Source organism: Salvelinus alpinus, chromosome 12 (genome assembly GCF_045679555.1).
Source record: "Salvelinus alpinus chromosome 12, SLU_Salpinus.1, whole genome shotgun sequence".
Taxonomy (NCBI): Eukaryota; Metazoa; Chordata; class Actinopteri; order Salmoniformes; family Salmonidae; genus Salvelinus; species Salvelinus alpinus.
Window position 1 is genome coordinate 22,242,571 of NC_092097.1, and position 23,949 is coordinate 22,266,519.

Sequence of the window (23,949 nt, forward strand, 5' to 3'; positions counted from 1 at the left end):
AGATGAAGGGAAAACAGAGAGAGGGTAAACAGAAAGAGAGAGAGAGATATTGCTTTAACACTGTACAGCCATAATATGATACTATTCCACTAAAAACTTTGAGAGTGTAATGTTTACTGTTCATTTTTCATTGTTTATTTTACTTTTGTTTATTATCTATGTCACTTGCTTTGGCAATGTAAACATATGTTTCCCATGCCAATAATGCCCTTTGAATTGAATTGAATTGAGCGAGAGAGAGAGAGAGAGGGCGAGAGAGAGAGAGAGAGAGAGAGAGAGAGAGAGAGAGAGAGAGAGAGAGAGAGAGAGAAGGCGAGAGAGAGAAGGCGAGAGAGAGAGGGCGAGAGAGAGAGGGCGAGAGAGAGAGGGCGAGAGAGAGAGGGCGAGAGAGAGAGACAGACAGACAGACAGACAGACAGACAGACAGACAGACAGACAGACAGACAGACAGACAGACAGACAGACAGACAGACAGACAGACAGACAGACAGACAGCGATAGAGACAGAGAGAAATGGAAAAGAAGTGAAGAGATGATGAGAAAATAGTGAGCTGACATGTGTAGGGGGTCTAATGAAGCTGAACTCTACGTTCCTTAAGCTCATGTTAAATGACATCCCCCTGGTGAGCCTGTATTAATAGAGCTGTGAACAATGGACTCTCTGGTAAATAGAGCAGCAGTTAGGTGGGGCAAGAGGGCAATAGCAGAAAAGAAATTGCTGATCTATTACATTTACATTTACATTTAAGTCATTTAGCAGACGCTCTTATCCAGAGCGACTTACAAATTGGTGCATTCACCTTATGATATCCAGTGGAACAACCACTTTACAATAGTGCATCTAACTCTTTTAAGGGGGGGGGGTTAGAAGGATTACTTTATCCTATCCTAGGTATTCCTTAAAGAGGTGGTGTTTCAGGTGTCTCCGGAAGGTGGTGATTGACTCCGCTGACCTGGCGTCGTGAGGGAGTTTGTTCCACCATTGGGGTGCCAGAGCAGCGAACAGTTTTGACTGGGCTGAGCGGGAACTGTACTTCCTCAGAGGTAGGGAGGCGAGCAGGCCAGAGGTGGATGAACGCAGTGCCCTTGTTTGGGTGTAGGGCCTGATCAGAGCCTGAAGGTACGGAGGTGCCGTTCCCCTCACAGCTCCGTAGGCAAGCACCATGGTCTTGTAGCGGATGCGAGCTTCAACTGGAAGCCAGTGGAGAGAGCGGAGGAGCGGGGTGACGTGAGAGAACTTGGGAAAGTTGAACACCAGACGGGCTGCGGCGTTCTGGATGAGTTGTAGGGGTTTAATGGCACAGGCAGGGAGCCCAGCCAACAGCGAGTTGCAGTAATCCAGACGGGAGATGACAAGTGCCTGGATTAGGACCTGCGCCGCTTCCTGCGTGAGGCAGGGTCGTACTCTGCGAATGTTGTAGAGCATGAACCTACAGGAACGGGTCACCGCCTTGATGTTAGTTGAGAACGACAGGGTGTTGTCCAGGATCACGCCAAGGTTCTTAGCACTCTGGGAGGAGGACACAATGGAGTTGTCAACCGTGATGGCGAGATCATGGAACGGGCAGTCCTTCCCCGGGAGGAAGAGCAGCTCCGTCTTGCCGAGGTTCAGCTTGAGGTGGTGATCCGTCATCCACACTGATATGTCTGCCAGACATGCAGAGATGCGATTCACCACCTGGTTATCAGAGGGGGGAAAGGAGAAGATTAATTGTGTGTCGTCTGCATAGCAATGATAGGAGAGACCATGTGAGGATATGACAGAGCCAAGTGACTTGGTGTATAGCGAGAATAGGAGAGGGCCTAGAACAGAGCCCTGGGGGACACCAGTGGTGAGAGCACGTGGTGCGGAGACAGATTCTCGCCACGCCACCTGGTAGGAGCGACCTGTCAGGTAGGACGCAATCCAAGCGTGGGCCGCGCCGGAGATGCCCAGCTCGGAGAGGGTGGAGAGGAGGATCTGATGGTTCACAGTATCAAAGGCAGCCGATAGGTCTAGAAGGATGAGAGCAGAGGAGAGAGAGTTAGCTTTAGCAGTGCGGAGCGCCTCCGTAACACAGAGAAGAGCAGTCTCAGTTGAATGACTAGTCTTGAAACCTGACTGATTTGGATCAAGAAGGTCATTCTGAGAGAGATAGCAGGAGAGCTGGCCAAGGACGGCACGTTCAAGAGTTTTGGAGAGAAAAGAAAGAAGGGATACTGGTCTGTAGTTGTTGACATCGGAGGGATCGAGTGTAGGTTTTTTCAGAAGGGGTGCAACTCTCGCTCTCTTGAAGACGGAAGGGACGTAGCCAGCGGTCAAGGATGAGTTGATGAGCGAGGTGAGGTAAGGGAGAAGGTCTCCGGAAATGGTCTGGAGAAGAGAGGAGGGGATAGGGTCAAGCGGGCAGGTTGTTGGGCGGCCGGCCGTCACAAGACGCGAGATTTCATCTGGAGAGAGAGGGGAGAAAGAGGTCAAAGCACAGGGTAGGGCAGTGTGAGCAGAACCAGCGGTGTCGTTTGACTTAGCAAACGAGGATCGGATGTCGTCGACCTTCTTTTCAAAATGGTTGACGAAGTCATCAGCAGAGAGGGAGGAGGGGGGAGGAGGGGGAGGAGGATTCAGGAGGGAGGAGAAGGTGGCAAAGAGCTTCCTAGGGTTAGAGGCAGATGCTTGGAATTTAGAGTGGTAGAAATTGGCTTTAGCAGCAGAGACAGAAGAGGAGAATGTAGAGAGGAGGGAGTGAAAGGATGCCAGGTCCGCAGGGAGGCGAGTTTTCCTCCATTTCCGCTCGGCTGCCCGGAGCCCTGTTCGTATTAGCATATGTTAGCCCTGTATTAGCATCCACATGCGATTTCCCTACTCAGTCCACAAAGACAGAGATAAATCAATGTGTTTGTGACAGCCAGCCTCTTCACTGCTGAGTAAGACCTTTAACTTATTTGGGGTAGGGGACAGTATTTTCACGTCCGGATGAAAAGCGTGCCCAGAGTAAACGGCCTGCTACTCAGGCCCAGATTCTAGGATATGCATATTATTAGTAGATTTCGATAGAAAACACTCTGAAGTTTCTAAAACTGTTTGAATGATGTCTGTGAGTATAACAGAACTCATATGGCAGGCAAAAACCTGAGAAAAAATCCAACCAGGAAGTGGGAAATCTGAGGTTTGTAGGTTTTCAACTCATTCCTTATCCAAGATACAGTGGAAATTGGGTCATGTTGCACTTCCTAAGGCTTCCACTAGATGTCAACAGTCTTTAGAACCTTGTTTGATGCTTCTACTGTGAAGTGGGGGCGAATGAGAGGAGATTGAGTAAGGTCTCTCCCAGAGCTGGGAGCTGGGAGCTGACCATGCGCTGACCATGCGCATTCATGTGAGAGTTAGCTGCGTTCCATCACATTTCTGAAGACAAAGGAATTCTCCGGTTGGAACATTATTGAAGATTTATGTTAAAAACATCCTAAAGATTGATTCTATACATCGTATGACATGTTTCTACGGACTGTAACGGAACTTTTTGGACATTCTGATGAAGATCATCAAAGGTAAATTCATATTTATAATGCTATTTCTGACTTATGTTGACTCCAACATGGCGGATATCTCTTTGGGTTAATTTGTCGTCTGAGCGCCGTACTCAGATTATTGCATGGTTTGCTTTTTCCGTAAAGTTTTTTTTAAATCTGACACAGCGGTTGCATTAAGGAGAAGTGGATCTAAAATTCAATGTGTAACACTTGTATTTTTATCAACATTTATGATGACTATTTCTGTAAATTGATGTGGCTCTCTGCAAAATCACCGGATGTTTTGGAACTACTGAACATAACGTGCCCATGTAAACTGAGATTTATGGATATAAATATGAACTTTACCAAACAAAACATACATGTATTGTGTAACATAAAGTCCTATGAGTGTCATTTGATGAAGATCATCAAAGGTTAGTGATTCATTTTATCTACATTTCTGCTTTTTGTGACTCCTCTCTTTGGCTGGAAAAATGGCTGTGTTTTTCTGTGAATAGGCACTCACCTAACATAATCGTTTGGTTTGCTTTCGTTGTAAAGCCTATTTGAAATCGGACACTGTGGCTGGATTTACAACAAGTGTATCTTTAAAATGGTGTAAAATACATGTATGTTTGAGGAATTTTAATTATGGTGGTAGGCCTGATCACTGGAAAGATGAAACGGCCAGGACAACAACCTCTCCCTCAACATCAGCAAGACAAAGGAGCTGATCATGGACTACAGGAAACGGGGTGCCGAGCACACCCCCATTTACATCGCCGGGGCTGTAGTGCAGCGGGTCGAGAGCTTGCTTCCAAACAGCCACAAGAGCATTAGTGAGGTTGGGCACTGATTTTCAACCTCATTTTCATTTCAATTCATCCCGAAAGTGTTCGATGGAGTTGAGGTCAGGGCTCTGTGCAAGCCAGTCAAGTTCTTAAACACCGATCTTGACAAACCATTTCTGTATGGACCTCGCTTTGTGCACGGGGGAATTATCATGCTGAAACAAGAATGGGCCTTCCCAAAACTGTTGCCACAAAGTTGGAAGCACAGAATCATCGAGAATGTCATTGTATGCTGTAGCGTTAAGGCTTAAGAGGGTGTGAACGATGCTGAATGTCAAACCTCACATGCACTACAACTCCAAAATGGCAGACATACTGTAATGTAGGATATTTGTAAACTATTTCACATTTTTCTACATAAGACCGAATCGAGGCGGTCGGTCACATATATTTTTTACATTGTCAAAAAGTAGAGACTCAGATCTACAAAATGGTATATCATACACTGCATTTTCGAAGAACAATGGGGAAGTAATTCTGCTTTGAAAGTTGATAAACTTGTAAACGCATTTTGATTTAAAAAAAAATTATTACGTTCAAACGGCTCTCCTGTGAAGTCGTGACTTGTGACATACGCCTAGTTTCCTGAAACCCGTCACATATATAGTGTATCATGTTCAGACACACCAACACAGTCGTGAAGAGGGCACAACAACGTCTTTTCCCCCTCAAGATGGTTTAGCATGGGTACTCAGATCCTCAAACTGTTGTACAGCTTCACCATTGGGACCATCTTGACTGGCTGTATCATCGCTTGGTATGGCAACTGCTTGGCATCTGACCACATGACCAAACAGAGGGTTGTGCATACGGCTCAGTACATCACTGGGGCCGAGCTCCCTGCCATCCAGGACCTCTATACCAGGGGATGTCAGAAGAAGGCCCTAAAAATTGTCAAAGACTCCAGCCACCCAAGTCATAGACTGCTCTCTCTGCTACCGAACAGCAAGTGGTACAGATGCAAGTCTGGAACCAACAGGACCCCGAACAGCTTCTACCCCAAGCCATATCACTGCTAAATAGTTAGTTAACAAGTCACATACGTTGTATGGACTTACTCTGTGTGCAATACTAGTGTTTAACATGATTTTTTAATGACTACCTCATCTCTGTACCCCACACATACAATTATCTGAAAGGTCCCTTTGTCTAGCAATGAATATCAAGCACAGATTCAACCACAGAGACCAGGGAGGTTTTCCAATGCCTCGCAAAGAAGGGCACCTATTGGTAGAAAATAAAAATGCAGACACTGAATATCCCTTTGAGAATGGTGTAGTTATTAATTACACTTTGGATGGTGTATCAATACACCCAGTCAGTACAAAGATACAGACGTCTTTCCTAACTCAGTTGCCGGAAAGGAAGGAGACCCCTCAGGGATTTCACCATGAGGCCAATGGTGACTTTAAAACAGTTACAGAGTTTAATGAGTGTGATAGGAGAAACCTGAGGATGGATCAACAACATTGTAGTTACTGCACAATACTAACATAATTGACAGAGTGAAAGAAGTAAGCGTGTACAGTATAAAACTATTCCAAAACATGCATCCTGTTTGCAACAAGGCACGAAAGAAATACTGCAAAAAGCTATTAACTTTTTGTCCTGAATACATGTTTGTGGCAAATCCAATACAACACATTACTGAGTACCACTCCATATATATTTAAGCATTCAAGCATAGACACTGGCAAATTAATTCACCTTTCAGCAGGGCAATAACACAAGGCCAAATCTACACTGGAGTTGCTTTTCAAAAAGACAGTGAATGTTCCTGAGTGGCCGAGTTACAGTTTTGACTTAACTCTACTTGAAAATCTATGGCACGACCTGACAATGGTTGTCTAGCAATGAACAACAACCAATTTGACAGAGCTTGAATACTTTTTAAAATAATAATTGGCAAATGTTGCACAATCCAGGTGTGGAAAGCTCTTAGAGACTTACCTTGGAAGACTCACAGCTGTAATCGCTGCCAAAGGTGCTTCTACAAAGTATTGACTCAGGGGTGTGGATAATTATGGAAATGAGATATTTCTGGTTTTAAATTTCAATACATTTGCAAACATTTCTAAAACCATGTTTTGACTGTCATTATGAGGTATTGTGGGTAGATGGGTGAAAAAAAATAATATTGAATACATTTTGAATTCAGGCTGTAACACAACAAAATGTGAAATTCGTACCCCTGCACATAAACTCGATACTGGAACCCCATGTATATAGCCAAGTTATCGTTACTCATTGTGTATTTATTATTACTATTATTATTACATATTATTACTTTTTGTATTATTTATCCATTTTCTTTCTCTCTGTATTGTTGGGAAAGGCCTATAAGTAAGCATTTCACTGTTAGTCTACACCTGTTGTTTACGAAGCTTGTGACAAATAACATTTGATTTGATGAGTCACTTCAGTGTAATCACCTAGGGTGCGTGAATATGTTCATGATCAAGATATGAGTACTGCTTTCTGCCAGAGGAGAGTCTCAATAGCATGCCATCCTTATACTCTGTTATACCTGATGGTGTATAATGAACAGTTTGCCAAGAGAGCAGAGCTCCAAATATCCACTCTGCCCCTGGAGAGAGAACATACTGGTTGAATCAACGTTGTTTCCATGTTATTGTTAAATGAAGTTACACCGAAGTAATGTGGAATAGATGTCGAATTGACGTCTCTGCCCAGTGGGAAGTGTCCCATTTCAAGGCCGCGGGGGACGGTTTCAAGGTCACTCAATCACCATTCTGCTCCTCTAAACATGAGTGGAAGCCATCTACACTAGGACAGAGACATAGACACACAGACAGCCAACATTCTGCACGTAGCATCAGGGTGTTAAATAGGCATTAGTATTCTTTCTACCAAAACGCTCCCAAAGGTAACACCTTCCCAAAGTGGCAGTTTCCCTACCATATTTTTTAAACATTGCTCACTGGAGGATGTCAGGGTGCGGATTTATCAAATGATGGACAGAGAATTTGTTAATGGCAGTGCAGGCAGATTACTGTGCGGAATGGCCTTCTCTGCTGAATGGACCTGAGCTGATTTACCCTCTGATTGTCCTGCGGCAGCTACACACATGTCCTGTGCATATGTTAACCCTGGAAACTAGCCCTGGAACATAACAACAGAGTTAGGCTCCAATATATATATATATACAGTGGGGAGAACAAGTATTTGACACACTGCCGATTTTGCAGGTTTTCCTACTTACAAAGCATGTAGAGGTCTGTCATTTTTTATCACAGGTACACTTCAACTGTGAGAGACGGAATCTAAAACAAAAATTACATTGTATGATTTTTAAGTAATTAATTTGCATTTTATTGTATGACATAAGTATTTGATACATCAGAAAAGCAGAACTTATTATTTGGTACAGAAACCTTTGTTTGCAATTACAGAAATCATACGTTTCCTGTAGTTCTTGACCAGGTTTGCACACACTGCAGCAGGGATTTTGGCCCACTCCTCCATACAGACCTTCTCCAGATCCTTCAGGTTTCGGGGCTGTCGTTGGGCAATACGGACTTTCAGCTCCCTCCAAACATTTTCTATTGGGTTCAGGTCTGGAAACTGGCTAGGCCACTCCAGGACCTTGAGATGCTTCTTACGGAGCCACTCCTTAGTTGCCCTGGCTGTGTGTTTCGGGTCGTTGTCATGCTGGAAGACCCAGCCACGACCCATCTTCAATGCTCTTACTGAGGGAAGGAGGTTGTTGGCCAAGATCTCGCGATACATGGCCCCATCCATCCTCCCCTCAATATGGTGCAGTCGTCCTATCCCCTTTGCAGAAAAGCATCCCCAAAGAATGATGTTTCCACCTCCATGCTTCACGGTTGGGATGGTGTTCTTGGGGTTGTACTCATTCTTCTTCTTCCTCCAAACACGGCGAGTGGAGTTTAGACCAAAAAGCTAAATTTTTGTCTCATCAGACCACATGACCTTCTCCCATTCCTCCTATGGATCATCCAGATGGTCATTGGCAATCTTCAGACGGGCCTGGACATGCGCTGGCTTGAGCAGGGGGACCTTGCGTGCGCTGCAGGATTTTAATCCATGACGGCGTAGTGTGTTACTAATGGTTTTCTTTGAGACTGTGGTCCCAGCTCTCTTCAGGTCATTGACCAGGTCCTGCCGTGTAGTTCTGGGCTGATCCCTCACCTTCCTCATGATCATTGATGCCCCACGAGGTGAGATCTTGCATGGAGCCCCAGACCAAGGGTGATTGACCGTCATCTTCCATTTTCTAATAATTGCGCCAACAGTTGTTGCCTTCTCACCAAGCTGCTTGCCTATTGTCTTGTAGCCCATCCCAGCCTTGTGCAGGTCTACAATTTTATCCCTGATGTCCTTACACAGCTCTCTGGTCTTGGCCATTGTGGAGAGGTTGGAGTCTGTTTGATTGAGTGTGTGGACAGGTGTCTTTTATACAGGTAACGAGTTCAAACAGGTGCAGTTAATACAGGTAATGAGTGGAGAACAGGAGGGCTTCTTAAAGAAAAACTAACAGGTCTGTGAGAGACGGAATTCTTACTGGTTGGTAGGTGATCAAATACTTATGTCATGCAATAAAATGCTAATTAATTACAATGTGATTTTCTGGATTTTTGTTTTAGATTCCGTCTCTCACAGTTGAAGTGTACCTATGATAAAGATTACAGACCTCTACATGCTTTGTAAGTAGGAAACCTGCAAAATCAGCAGTGTATCAAATACTTGTTCTCCCCACTGTATATATATATATATATATCAATTCCAACTCTTGCATGGCAGTTATATCTAACATGAGAGTAGATAATATATAATACAGGGGAGAAGACCTTCATCCTCGTTTTGATCCTCGTTTTGATTAAAACAGAGCAGCCATGATTGACAGGCCTCTGATGAAGTTCTCCCGCAGGATGCTGTCATTCCACAGGGCCCAAGGGTAAACACACCAGGGCAGCAGGACATACAGCAGTAATAGAGTCAGCAAGCAAGCCAACTCCCACATCAACTAAATCAAACTCAGGACTTTGGAACTGCGATAAATAGCAGCACATCATGAAAAGACTGATCTAGCTTGCTCAAGGTGGGTCGTTGAACAAAGAGATGACACTGTCAACAACAAAGATCATTTATTCTATTATGGGCCTTTCATGTGATTATTAGTAGTCAGTGTTGGAGGGAATGGGTACATTACATGCTGCTTGTGGGATTCCCATGGCTGTTGGATTTCTACTCACCCACATGAGGGGCATTACTCACTTGCATAAATCAGCCTTTGTACTAGAGGCATTGCTGAGTCATTTAGTGATACAATCACTTATTACTCATGCACTTAGTTCGCATTGATAATTAATATCTAAAAATGGGCACATAAATATATATTTTTTACATAAATGCATTGCTTAATACTTCAGAGTATGTGGATGCATAATATTAACAGTTGAAACACAAATTTAATGGTGTTTGGAATTTGAATGAGGATATTCCTTTGACTAGTGGGAATACAACATACCATGAACAAGAACAAGTACTACATTTGTGATTCTCTGCAATGCCCTCTAGGATGACAGAATATGGTAATGAGTTTGGACACATACCAAAGACGATGAGGCGAGTGTGCGTGTCCGTGGAGCCCAGAGGATTCTGGGCCGTGCAGCGGTACATGGAGCCGTTGAGTTCGGCTGGCACTCGCTCCAGAATCAGCTCCTTCCCATCCCGCTCGGCACTCCCGTCAAGCAGACGGCCCCCGACCCGGGTCCAGGTGAAGAGGGGCTCAGGGAACACCTCATTCTATTAACAGACCACCCCAGTGTGTGTGAAGGAGGGTTGAACAAGAGGGGGAAAAGTTTAAGTCCCAGTCAAGAGATTAAGAGCAAAGGCTACATGAATAATACAAGCTCAATTCCCCCCTAATGCAATGGTACGTTAGCAGTATGAATTAATAATCAACACTACATACTGACGCCACACACACACTCACACAAACACACTTTTGAAATCACCACAGACGCTGCTGCTGACTATTATCTATCCTGTTGCCTAGTCACTTACTACTACTATATGTACATACAGTAGCTACCTCAATTACCTCATTCCCCTGCACATCGACTCAGTATTGGTACTCCCTGTATATAGCCTTGTTATTTTTACTCCTTATTGTTATTCGTTATTTACTATGTATTTATTCCTGTGTTACCATTTTTTAAATTTGTTTTCATCTTTATTTTTTCATCTTTATCTTTTGCTCTGCATTGTTGGGAAAAGGACCCCTAAGTAAGCATTACACTGTTAGTCTACACCTACGAAGCATGTGACAAATAAATATGATTTGATTTACATTTACAAATGTTTTCAGATTCTCATGCCTCTCAAGACATTTCCCAGTTTCAAAATATTCCCCTTTTCAAAATGTCATATAATTCTCCCTCTGAGGGAAGAAGCCTTCCTGCTGTACTCCTCTGGATGTCTTTTCTGCCATCTGCTGGATACAGACATGTTATTAAAATCAAGACAGCTGGAGAACATGTCAGTAGGGAAGGAGAGGGCGTTTAGTAGTAAAGTGCAATGAGGGGTTGTGGCGCTCAAATGTTATTCAAAGGGAACAACACACCATCAGGAATTATGCTCACTTCACACATTGTCAAAGAAGGATAGGCGTTTCTTCTGTTTCTGTGAATCCAGCTAGGGAACCCAGTTTCATCTAGTTTATACTGCAGGGCTGAGGGCCAAGTATGTTGCTGTCATACATCTTGAGCGAAAGGCCAGAAAAAGATAGATGTCTATTCCTGAAGTGTGATGCAACAGAATGAAATTCCATTGAGATAAACTATTGCTAATCTGACTAGATTTTCTTTTACCATTTTGAAATGTGACCTCCCAGCCCTTTTAAAGGCCCAATGCAACCGTGTTTATCTCAATATCAAATAATTTCAGGGTAACAATTAAGTACATTACTGTGATTATTTTTAATCAAAATGGTCAAAAACAAACAAAAAATTGCTTATTAGCAAGAGCAGTTTCTCAAGCAAGAATTTAGCTAGGACTGTTTGAAAGTGGTCTGAGTGGGGAGTGGAAAACTGAAAACTAGCTGTTATAGGCAGAAGTTTGAAACTCTCTTTCTTATTGGTCTATTAACTAATTTACCGCCTTGTGACGTCACCAGGCAGGCCAAAACTCCATCCCACCAAAACAGGCTGACATTTCAGGTGGTCTTTTCAAACAGCTCGCACACTACAAGGACATTATTATCATTTCACAATTGAAAATGTATATAAACACAGATAAATCACATTTTTGACTGCACAGGGCCTTAAAGAAAATACCACGACTTGACTCTTGTCACTGTGTGACCCATACTGTAGAAATGCTTTAATGAACTGAATGTATGCCTTAAGGAGCTGGTGTGTCATCATTCTGACTAAGCTAGTGTGATTTGTGTAACCTTTAAAAATGACTGCCCTGAAAAGAGTTCTGAAACCAAAGAATTCACATGGTGACAGAAATGAAAGTAGTTTGTTGATCAGGGACAGTCATGGCATAAGGTTATATCAAGATAAAAAACATGAAAGGTCCTATCACATATCCCCAATGGCATTACAGAGCCTAAATGAAAAAGACAGCTCCAATAAAAGCATCAGGGCCTTTCTTATCTTCATATGGATTAATACAGAGTGGGGACAAAGCATATCAAGTGGAAAGAAAACTAAAAGCCTACCCTGTGTGATTATGTATAATTCTGATATTATAAACCGTAGGGGATACTGATATCTTTTTTATCACACTATGAGAAGGCAAGAGAGGTATATGTCTTAGCACTAAATCATATCTACTAGTGAAACCCTAGAGCCTTGGTCCAGTGAAGGATAAGGGAGATTTTCTTTGGGATGAATCTCCATGCACAGATGTTTGTTTCCGAAGGGCCCAATTGGCTGTATGTCCCAGTCAAGCCTGTTTATAGTGACCATTCTTAACACTATTCAAAGGAGATCTTCAAATAATATGACATTAGTGGGTGGAGATAGTCATATACATCTGCACAGACTCTAAACTGCTACACTAAACCTAAGGCACCGAATAAGTGCCATTATTAGATTGAAAGTAGCAAACCAGAATAAAGCAATGAAAAACAAACACTTTATAAAAACACAGTGCTATCATGCCCAGAAATTCATGAAGCAGTGAATGAAAAGTAACAAAGGTGATTGGTGTGCTGGTCCATTAGCATGGCCTATCAGAATTTGCCTTGCACTCTCCACCTGGCTGGCTCTAGCAGGCAGCGCCAACACTGTGTCATCCCTATTCCTGTCACTGAGATGGGGATCAGCTACTACTGGAAACATATCATTTTTGGGGGCAGAGGATGATAGTTACACAAGGACAATCTCCTGACTGGAATGCTCTAGCAGGTACAAACCCGAACTCTGCTCTGCTGAGCAATCCTCTAACAGCTAGCTTGAGATGCATGCCTTAAGGAGATAGACTTAAGAAAATAAAAAACATCAGAGAATTGGAGCTATCCATAAACAAACAGAAATAGTTTATTGCCTTGAGGCATAGTCAGAACCAAACAGTGAAAAAATAAATGTGAGAAGATAAAACAATTCCCCAAAAATTCTAAAACGTCACTTTTTCCAATAGTGCACTTGTGATTTTTTCCAAACAAGAAACAGTATGCTAGCCTTAGACCGAGAAGACGTATGGTATATCCCTCACCCTGTAAGAATGGTCACTATATCAGAAAACTCGACAGGCTTAACTGCACATCTCCCCTGTCCCCTCCTATCCCAAACTGAACATGGCCCTCCGGTTTCATAAACCCCCATGCACTTACCCCAGGAACCCCAGCGCCTACCTGGAATCCTTGCACGGTGATGCGCACCGTATCCCCTACCTTTGCCCTGGTGGGGGTCATGAAAAGCTTGGGGCCCTTAGGAGCCGCTGGGAGAGAGAGAGAAAGAGAAAGAAAAGAGAAAAGAAGAGAAAAGAAGTGTCAACCCAGTGGCATGTCAAGTAAATACAGGAGGCACCTATTTTGTTTGGAGGGAAGAAGGGGAGAGCGAGGCGAATACAATTTCCTGTCAATTAAGGTCATGGTGCGAGAGGGTTGGGACCTCCATGTCCTTTCATCCACAGCTAGGGCCACTGCAGATTTATTCCCCCTTGGAGAGAGAGGGGACTAAATTGGATAGACAGTCATTACTGGAGGAGAATGGGAGTGCACCAGTAGGAGTGTGGTGGCAGCGAGAGAACTAATTCCCTTGTCTTAGCACAGACAGAGCCCCCAGAAGGTATCCATTAGGTTCCTACTGAAACAATGGGAGTTTCAGGAGAAGGGACAGGGAAGCTTTCATTTTGTTCACTTTCAGAGGGGCCTATATGGATTATGTATGGAGCAGGGATTGAATGAAGACGTTGAATGATTTGCATATGATTTAAAGGTGCAATATGCAGAAATAATCAAGCTTTGATTATTTGAGTCAGATGTGTAGTGCTAGGGAAAAAAACTAAACAGTGTTTGGGAAACACTTGTAGAGACTCATTGTACCATCTAAACTGCTGTGAAATATCTGTTCAATAACCAAAGATGTTGTATTTTCAGCTGTTTGAAGCTGCAGTACAAAACTGAAAGTAAAAGACTCAAAAACAAAACTTAAGAACGGGAAGCATAGAAATAGCGTACATAGAACATATCTACCGCTTCTTAGACTTGCTTTCAGTAAGATCTATACCTTACATTTCTATGTGAATTTGATCAGGTCTCCCAAAAATATACATATTGCAGCTTTAAGATTGAGTTTCATCCATTTAAGATTAAACTATGCAACCTTAGTGATGTACTATACAGCATTGTAGCAGGAGGACACATTGTAATTCTGTGGTGATGTGGTAGTCGTAGGGGCTTAAATTGGGCCTGCATAAACTGGTTCTGCATCGCTTCAGTTGACTGACAATTTCCCTCTAGATAACTATATAGCACGCTTTCTGATCCCGTATGTTAGACAATGAACCAAATACAAGTAATGAGATTTGGTTGGACGAGGGGAATCCTAAATAGGTCAGATATGCACGCCAACATCTAGTTATTCAGGAACCTTACAATGAATCAAATTCACTCTTCTCAATATAAATCACAATGTGCTTGTTTCAATTGATGAGTGAAACTAAAATAAATAAATAAATAAACAGATAAATGACCTAAATTCCACCCATAAATCACGTCACAAAGCGTCGGCCGGAACTAATGAAGCATGCCTTTTCTTGGGCAGACACTGATTCTTACCCTGCATCTGGCTAATGGATTAGGAGATCCTCCATCACATTTGAAAATATCTGAACAAAAATATAAACGCAATATGTAAAGTGTTGGTCTCATGTTTCATGAGCTGAAATAAAGAATCCCAGAAAAAACTAACAAAAACCTTATTTCTGTCACAAAGATGACGCTGGAGAGACGAAGCAGGTACGGGGAGTAACATTTAATAAATAACGGACATAGAACGAGACATAAACAGCGTTAGCAAACAGAAAACAATCAATGCAGAAGCGGGGAACAGAGCTGGGGAACTGACACATATAGGGGAGGAAATGAACAGGTGATAAGAGAGTCCAGGTGAGTCCAATAACGCTGATGCGCGTGATGAGGAAAGGCAGGTGTACGTGATGGATGGCAGGAGTGAGTGATGCAAGGCATTCTGGCGCCCTCAAGCGCCAGGGGGAGGGGAAGAGCGGGAGCAGACGTGACAGTACCCCCCCTCTAGGGGCGCCACCCGGCGTCCCACCTAGGCGAACCGGCCGAGACATGGGCGCTGGGCAAGCCGGTTGAGGCGTGGAAGCCCGACGAACCGGCAGGAGCGTGAGAGCCTGGCGAGCCGGCTGAGGCATGGGAGCCTGACGATCCGGCTGAGTCAAGACGCCTGTCGATCCCGCTGAGGAAACCCGATGATCCGGTGGAGTGTGACGTGGGATGGGAAGCCACCGAGCCAACCGAGGTAATGAAACCTCTCGAGCCAGCCAGGGCATGAAAGTTCGACGGGCTGGCTTAGGCACCCCCAGTTCCATCGGCGGCAGAATCCACCCCCGACGTCACCGACAAAACAAAAAACAAACAAACAAAAAACTCCTGGACCGGCTGGGCAGACAAGAACTGACGATCCAGCTGAGGCCCGACGTGGGATGGGCGCCATCCGAGCCAACCGGGGCAAGGAAACCTCTCGAGCCTGCTAGGGCGTGGAAGCCCGACGAGCAGGCTAGGCACCCCCGGTTCCATCGGTGGTGACCCAGAGCCGATGCCACTATACCAACCAGAACGCCAGTACTCCCCGATGCTTCGTGTGATGGCTTCTGCATTCTGTCACAAAGATGACGCTGGAGAGACGAAGCAGGTACGGGGAGTAACATTTAATAAATAACGGACATAGAACGAGACATAAACAGCGTTAGCAAACAGAAAACAATCAATGCAGAAGCGGGGAACAGAGCTGGGGAACTGACACATATAGGGGAGGAAATGAACAGGTGATAAGAGAGTCCAGGTGAGTCCAATAACGCTGATGCGCGTGACGAGGAAAGGCAGGTGTACGTGATGGATGGCAGGAGTGAGTGATGCAAGGCATTCTGGCGCCCTCAAGCGCCAGGGGGAGGGGAAGAGCGGGAGCAGACGTGACAATTTCTCTACCTTTTTTGGCACAAATTTATTTACATCCCTGTTTGTGAGCATTTCTCCTCTGCCAAGATACCTTGTGCTGGGGACAATAAAATGCCACTCTAAAATGTGCAGTTTTGTCACACAACACAATGCCACAGATGTCTCAAGTTATGAGTGAGAGTGAAATTGGCATGCTGACTGCAGGGATTAAATGTTAATGTTAATTTCTCTACCATAAATCGCTTCCAACGTCGTTTTAGAGAATTTTTCAGTACGTCCAACCGGCCTCACAACTGCAGACCACGTGTAACAACGCCAGCCCAGGACCTCCACATCTGGCTTCTTCACCTGCGGGATCGTCTGAGACCTGATGGAACTGTGGGTTTGCACAACCAAAGAATTTCTGCACAAACTGTCAGAAACTGTCTCAGGGAAACTAATCTGCTTGTTTGTTGTCCTCAACAGGGTCTTGACCTGACTGCATTTTGGCATTGTAACTGACTTCTGTGGGCAAATGCTCACTAAAGTGCTCTTCACAGATGAATCCCAGTTTCAACGATAACGTGCCGATGGCATCGTGTGGGCGAGTGGTATTCTGAAGTCAACGTTGTGAACAGAGTTCCCCATGGTGGCGGTTGGGTTATGGTATGTGCAGGCATAAGCTAAAGACAACGAACGCAATTGCATTTTTATCAAAGGCAATTTGAATGCACAAAGATACAGTGACGAGATCCTGAGACCCATTGTCGTGCCATTCATCCGCAGTCATCATCTCATGTTTCAGCACGGTAATGCAGGTCACTATGTCGCAAGGATCTGTACACAATTCCTGGAAGCTGAACATTTCCCAGTTCTGGCCTGAGCATGTTTGGGATGCTCTGGATTGACGTGTGTTCCAGTTCCTGCCAATATACAGCAACTTCGCACAGCCATTGAAGAGGAGTGGGACAACACTCCACAGGCCACAATCAACAGCCTGATCAAATCTATGCAAAGGGGATGAGCATGAGGCAAATGGTCGTCACACCAAATACTGACTGGTTTTCTGATCCACACCCCTACTTTAAAAAAAAGTTATCTGTGACCAACAGATGCATATCTGTATTCCCGGTCATGAGAAGTCCATAAATTAGTGGCTAATGAATTTATTTCAATTGACTGCTTTCCTTATATGAACTGTAACTCAGTAAAATCATTGAAATGGTTGCATGTTACCTTTATATTTTTGTTCGATGTACAGTATATCAAGTCAGGTGACCCTTTTAGATAACAGGATCTCCTTCCTTCTACTTCTGTTACTCTCTTCCAGAGATGTGAATCAGATTGTGGCGTTACCGCGTAGAGCACAGAGTGGTGAGATAGATGCAAGACAAGAGAGAAGCTTGTCAATACATAACCTAATGACAACAATGACTCCCTACAGTTACTATGTTGAAATTAAATGCATCTAAGTCAGGCTACCTAAATGTGGAAAAACAATTATCTGAAAGAACTGGACAGAACTGGGGAAACTATAGTCCAGCACTTGTATTGAGTTAGGCCTAAAGTAGACATATCAATTATCAGCCCTAAATGAAAGATTTGTCATTGAATTAAGCTCATCATACACATCAAAATGACAGTATTACACTATAAGTGGTCTCAAGTCCATGATGAAGATGTCACTTATCCAGTTACCTGGGGAGTGTGATTGCTCCACTGCCTGCTTCCCACCTCCCACTTCCCGTCCGAAAGGTATTTTCAGTACTGGCGTCACAGTGCTTGCTGGCACCATTGAGAGGATGATAGCTAATTTCTGGGACCCACTCCAACAACGACAGTTGGCGTCCAACGTCATCACCTTTGATTAGAACAGCATGCAATGTGACTGACATACTGCGGCACCTGGGAGTGCCCTGGCCTCACAGGGAAATAAGCCCTAGTCTCCCAAGATGTTGACCAGCAACCCAACCTCCTCACTGGTCAGCCTTGAACTGTTAGCACTGTGGGATGGGTCAGTGGACACACTGTGCTCTCAGTAAACAACAGCGCTCTCTGCATCAGGTGTGCTTTGTGATTCAGCCAAACATCAGCAGGCCTAGCCTCTGACTCTACAGATTTGGATGACTGTCGATAACTCAGAAATAGACAGAGAACCTGCAGCATTGTCTGGTTGAGTTGTAGTCGAAAAATAGTGAGTGAAGAAATGTGAATGATTATAAAAGCCAGTGATAAAGATGCGACTAGCTTGGCATGTTAATTCAATTTGGCATTATCCGTATGGATGGCTGTATATATGCATCTCACAGGAGGGAGCCACACCTTCGCCGTGGCAATGTCCTGGGGTCACTGATGCAAGAAGAGGTGTGGCGACTGATGAAAAGTTGAATTTACAAAATGTATGTTACCATTTGCTCAACACTATACGGATTGTTTAAGAGTGTTCTCATTTGTTCCAAACTCATCCCTCTCAAAGGGGGGGGGGGGATAATTGTTCATCACCATATATTGTTTGAATTTTTATTTGCAATGATGCTGGATGGTATGGTTTTTTGTTGTGCTTGTTTTTTGCTTGTTTCCTTTTGTCCATCCAGATCTTGTGTCCACTAACTCGTCCTCCGTTTGGGTCAGATAGTTGATTGGATAATTTTGTTGGCTATATTCTATATTAATGATAGGGAAACTTTATTCATAACTCTTGTCATGAGACATTTAGTGCGTCATTTGTATTTCTCATACATTGCAGAATGTTAGCAAGTTGAAGTGTGTACTTTCACTGTATTGCTATTTGGAATGCTTTCCAAGTCTTTCACAAAGAGTGGGGATTCATCGAATTTGCAAACTGACTCCGATGATGGGCCTGACCTGTCCAGCTAACCCACAACTTCTGATGGAGGTGATGGAGGATTCCACGATGGGACAGCTGAGCATTCTATGCAGAGTACCTCTAAAGACTGACGTTCCTCCCTGGTGGGACTATACCTTCTATGAGGAGAGCACCAGGACTGTAACTGCCATGGATGAGCAGTTCATGCAAGCCAAGCTGGTGACTCCACTGCCTTGGCCAAATACGCATACACCTGGGACTTGGTGTATCACGCATGCATCTTGGCGAGCCTGCTTGTGGTAACTATAATACTGGTTCAATGCTGTTATTTCACAACACAAAGGTTCCAAACGGGGGATTACTGTAGTTGATCAAATAGAAAGAGTGAACAAATGTGAACGATGATGAAGGCCAGTGACGAAGAGGTGTCTAGTAACTAGCCTGGTGTGTTGATTCAATTTGGCATTGTCCGGATGGATAGTTGTATATTTGCATCTCACAGGAGAGAGCCATACCTTCGCTGTGGCAATCTCCAGGACTAGACGTTCCCACGGAAGTCCTGGGGTCACTAATGCCAGGACTGCTGAAAACTTGAATTGGTGAAATTAATGTTACTGTGTGAATTAAATTGTTGTGTTTAGTTTGTTTCAAGAGCTCGTAAAGAGCTGCACAATTTCTATGTCTCATTGCATTGTATGTTTTCTGGTTGATATATTTTGGGTTGACTGGTTATCAGGCACATTCCTGTTGTCTGGTCATAACATTAAAATTGAGTTTATTAGATTATAATCTGGATGTGTTGCTCCTGCCTTTTGTTTTCACTAGGAAACTGCCAAGATTGGGATGCACTGCTTGAATTTGGTTAAAAGGGCAGTGAATTCACTCATACTTTGAGGACTTGTTAGCAAGCTTGTGTGTGTATCAGACACACACTTTTTTCTCTTAGAGATTATTCTGAATTGAAGACATGTGTAACCACGTTAAATCTTATTTAGTTGATAGTAATTTACTCTGTTATTCTGTAACGCATAATGTATTTCATGTACACTGTAATTGTTTGAGTATTAATTATTTCATGACTAATAAATCCAATTAGTTGAATTGAGTAAATATATTCCTAATTTTACAGAGTGATTATTTGATTGACTTTACAGTCATAATTTAGTAGGTCTAAAGGTAGTTGTTATTTACACTACACATAGCATATGCTTGGGTTCCACCTTGACATCCCTGATCTACTTGACTCAATAAATTAATGCTAGAACACTGGTTGCCAGGATTAGCCACTTGTATCTAGCCTCTTAATAATTGCACAATGGTGCAAGATAGACACATGTTCATTATAGTCATACTGAGTCGGTGATGCAAGGATTCGCACAGGACTTGTTGCAGTTATTCACTTAATAATGGAGTCAGATTGATGAATGTACACATTTATAAACTGGGTGGTTCGAACACTGAATGCTGACAGTCGTGGTATATTAGACAGTATGCCACTGGTATGACAAAGCATGTATTATTTTTCTAATTACGCTGGTAACCGGGGGTTTGTGGTATATGGCCAATATAACACAGCTAAGGGCTGTGTCCTGGCACTCCGCGATGCGTTGTGCTTTAGAACAGCCCTTAGCGGCGGTATATTGGCCATATACCACACCCCCTTGTGCCTTATTGCTTAAATATAGAGTGGTTTCACTGTGTGGAAGAGAGCGAAGACAGAACAAACAATTGAAAAGGGGTGACTGTGGGATCATTGCGTCATCATCAATCCAACACTATCATTCATCTCACACATCCAACCCGCAGCCTGCACTGGACTCCTTACAATACCAAGATGAAAGTGTGATAAATATGGAGATGAGACGCAGGTGAACATAGAGACACACGCACGCACAGATGCATGCAGGCAGGCACACGCACCACAAACACCAACACACAGACAGACACTCTCAAACGTTACACCAGCCCTCCTGAAATAGAACATCTGCTCTGTGATTATCACGGTCTGGCGAAGAAATGACTGGTGGACGCAGGCATGGATCATATTTCAGCATCGTATATGAAATGATAATTCCTCCAGTCTTTTCATGCTGCTGAATAATAGAACATGCAAATAAAAGGAGTACAGTCCTTTAATTATTCAGATGCACTGAGTTAATGAATTCTGGAACTGAGGCGAGTGGTGAGACCCAGGGAAGAAACTCACAGAGGTGTGGCCCATTCTGAGAAGCTCCCAAGGCCCCATCCCAAATCAATTTGTAAGGCGAGCACAGAGCAGCGTGTTAATATTCATGATATGTAATACAACATTGGTCAGTTGCCAGAATGTCGCTCTGTCTCATTCGGTGTGCATACCATCCACTGCTTCCGAGTACATTATTCGCTAATGTTCGGTCCCTGGACAATAAAGTAGACGAGTCCAGGGCGAGGATGTCCTTCCAGAAAGACATCAAGGACTGTAACATACTCTGTTTTACGGAATCATGGCTCTTTCCGGATACATTGTTCCTGTCCATTCAGCCAGCGAGGTTCTCCATCCGTCATGCGGATCGACAGGAAGAAAGAACTCTCCAGGCAAAAGAAAGGTGGAGGGGTTTGTTTCATGATTATCAACTCATGGTGTGATTGTGGTAACGTACAGGAACTCAAATCCTTTTGTTCTCCCGATCTGGAATACCTCATCAACATATGCCGACTGCATTACCTCCTGAGAGAATTGTCTTTGGTCATCGTCACTGCCGTGTATATTTCCCCCAAGCTTACACTGAACTGTGAAAACTGGAAACTGCATATCCTGAGGCCACACTTATTGTATCTGAGGACTTTAATGAACAAAATCTTCGAATTTCTGTAGTGTTTTCCTATCAAGACATCTCCTGTGCTACACGCACAACAAGGACCCTGGATCATTGCTATACTCACTTCCGCGAGCGTTACATAAGGCCCTCCCCACCCTCCCTTCGGCAAATCAGATCACGCCTCCACTCTGGTCCTCCCCACCTATAGAAAGAAACTTAAACAAGGCTGCATTCAGTAAGTTTTTATGTTCTGGAATGTTCAATTGAATGGAAAGAGTGCTGTAATGAACGACCAGTTGAAAAACAAGAAGGGTTTGGGTTGCGGGTTGGGGAACGCTGTCATCGTGGTCACTGCCCTTTATGTCATTCATTGCTTCAAGCCACACCTCGCCACACCCACCAAACCGGAGCAAAGGTACCTCAAAGTCTGTTCAAGAACGTACAAGAGCGTTTTAGGGGACTGTGCTGACCAATCGGAATCTATGCTTCAAGATTGTTTTAATTACGCGGAATGGGAAAATGTTCCAGGTCGCCTCTGAGAATAGGATCGACATATAAACTGACTTGGTGACGGAGTTCATCAGGAAGTGCATAGAGTATGTTGTTCACACTGTGACGATTAGAACCAAAGCAAAAACTGTGGAGAGATGGCAGCATTTCCGCAAAACTGAAAGCGCATTTAACCAAAGACAGGTAACTGGGAGCATGGATGTGTCAAACAGACAAACAGACCAGCTACAACCTCTGTAAGACAATCAAAGAGGCAAAACGACAGTACAAGGACAAAGTGGAGTCGTATTTCAACGGCTTAGACTTGAGAAGTACATAACCAGTCAAAGGTTTGGACACACCTACTCATTCCAGGGTTTTTCTTTATTTTTACTTTTTTCTACATTGTAGAATAATAGTTTTGACGTCAAAACTATGAAATAACACATGCGGAATCATGTAGGAACCCAAAAAGTGTTAAACAAATCAAAATATATTTTATATTTTGATTCTTCAAAGTAGCCACCCTTTGCCTTGATGACAGCTTTGCACACTCTTGGCATTCTCTCAAAAAGCTTCATGAGGAATGCTTTTCCAACAGTCTTGAAGGAGTTCCCACATATGCTGAGAACTTTTTGTCTGCTTTTCCTTCACTCTGCAGTCCAACTCATCCCAAACCATCTCAATTGGGTTAAGGTCGGGTGATTGTGGAGGCCAGGTCATCTGATGCAGCACTCCATCACTCTCCTTCTTGGTCAAATAGCCCTTACACAGCCTGGAGGTGTGTTTTGGGTCATTGTTCTGTTGAAAACAAATGATTGTCCCACTAAGTGCAAACCAGATGGGATGGCGTATCACTGCAGAATGCTGTTGTAGCCATGCTGGTTAAGTATACCTTGAAATCTAAATAAATCAGAGACAGCGTCATCAGCAAATCACCCACACACCATCACACCTCCTCCACGCTTCATGGGGGGAATCACACATGCAGAGATCATCCGTTCACTTACTCTGCGTCACACAAAGACACAAATTTGACACAAACTTGAACTCATCAGACCAAAGGACAGATTTCCACCGGTCTAATGTCCATTGCTCGTGTTTCTTGGCCCAAGCAAGTTTCTTCTTATTATTGGTGGCCTTTCAGCAGTGGTTTCTTTGCAGAAATTCGACCATGAAGGCCTGATTCAGGGTGGCATGTAGCCTAGTGGTTAGAGCGTTGGACTAGTAACCGAAAGGTTGCAAGATTGAATCCCTGAGCTGACAAGGTAAAAATCTGTCGTTCTGCCTCTGAACAAGGCAGTTAACCCACTGTTCCTAGGCCGTCATTGAAAATTAGAATTTGTTCTAACTGACTTGCTTAGTTAAACATTTTTTTTTTTTTAAATGTTAAAAATCATGCGGTCTCCTCTGAACAGTTGATGTTGAGATGTGTCTGTTACTTGAACTCTGTGAAGCATTTATTTGGGCTGCAATCTGAGGTGCAGTTAACTCTAATGAACTTATCCTCTGCAGCAGAGGTAACTCTGGGTATTCCTTTCCAGTGGCAGTCCTCATGAGAGCCAGTTTCATCAAAGAGCTTGCAACTTTTTGCGACTGCAACAGTTCTTGACATTTTCCATATTGACTGACCTTCATGTCTTAAAGTAATGTTGGACTGTCGTTTCTCTTTGCATATTTGAGCTATTCTTGCCATAATATTGACTTAGTGTTTTACCAAATCAGGTTATCTTCTGTATACCACCCCTACCTTGTCACAACACAACTGATTGGCTCAAACACATTAAGAAGGAAAGAAATTCACTTTCCACGTTTTCACTTTAAAAAAAGCACACCTGTTAATTGAAATGCCTTCCAGGTGACTACCTC

At 43.6% G+C, this 23,949-nt stretch overlaps 1 protein-coding gene across 2 annotated transcripts in view; it reads right to left on the reverse strand.

The window, feature by feature from the left end:
* Positions 1–23,949, reverse strand: part of igsf21a (immunoglobin superfamily, member 21a) — a 283,782-nt gene that overhangs the window by 1,941 nt on the left and 257,892 nt on the right. Inside the window, exons 7-8 of one of the 2 annotated variants that reach the window (XM_071335394.1) lie at positions 13,174–13,280; positions 9,941–10,133 (exon numbers count right to left, since the gene is read on the reverse strand). In XM_071335394.1, coding sequence (XP_071191495.1) covers positions 9,941–10,133; positions 13,174–13,280 — 300 coding nt within the window. The remainder of the gene's footprint in view (positions 1–9,940; positions 10,134–13,173; positions 13,281–23,949) is intronic. The other variant, XM_071335393.1, reaches the window with a different exon arrangement.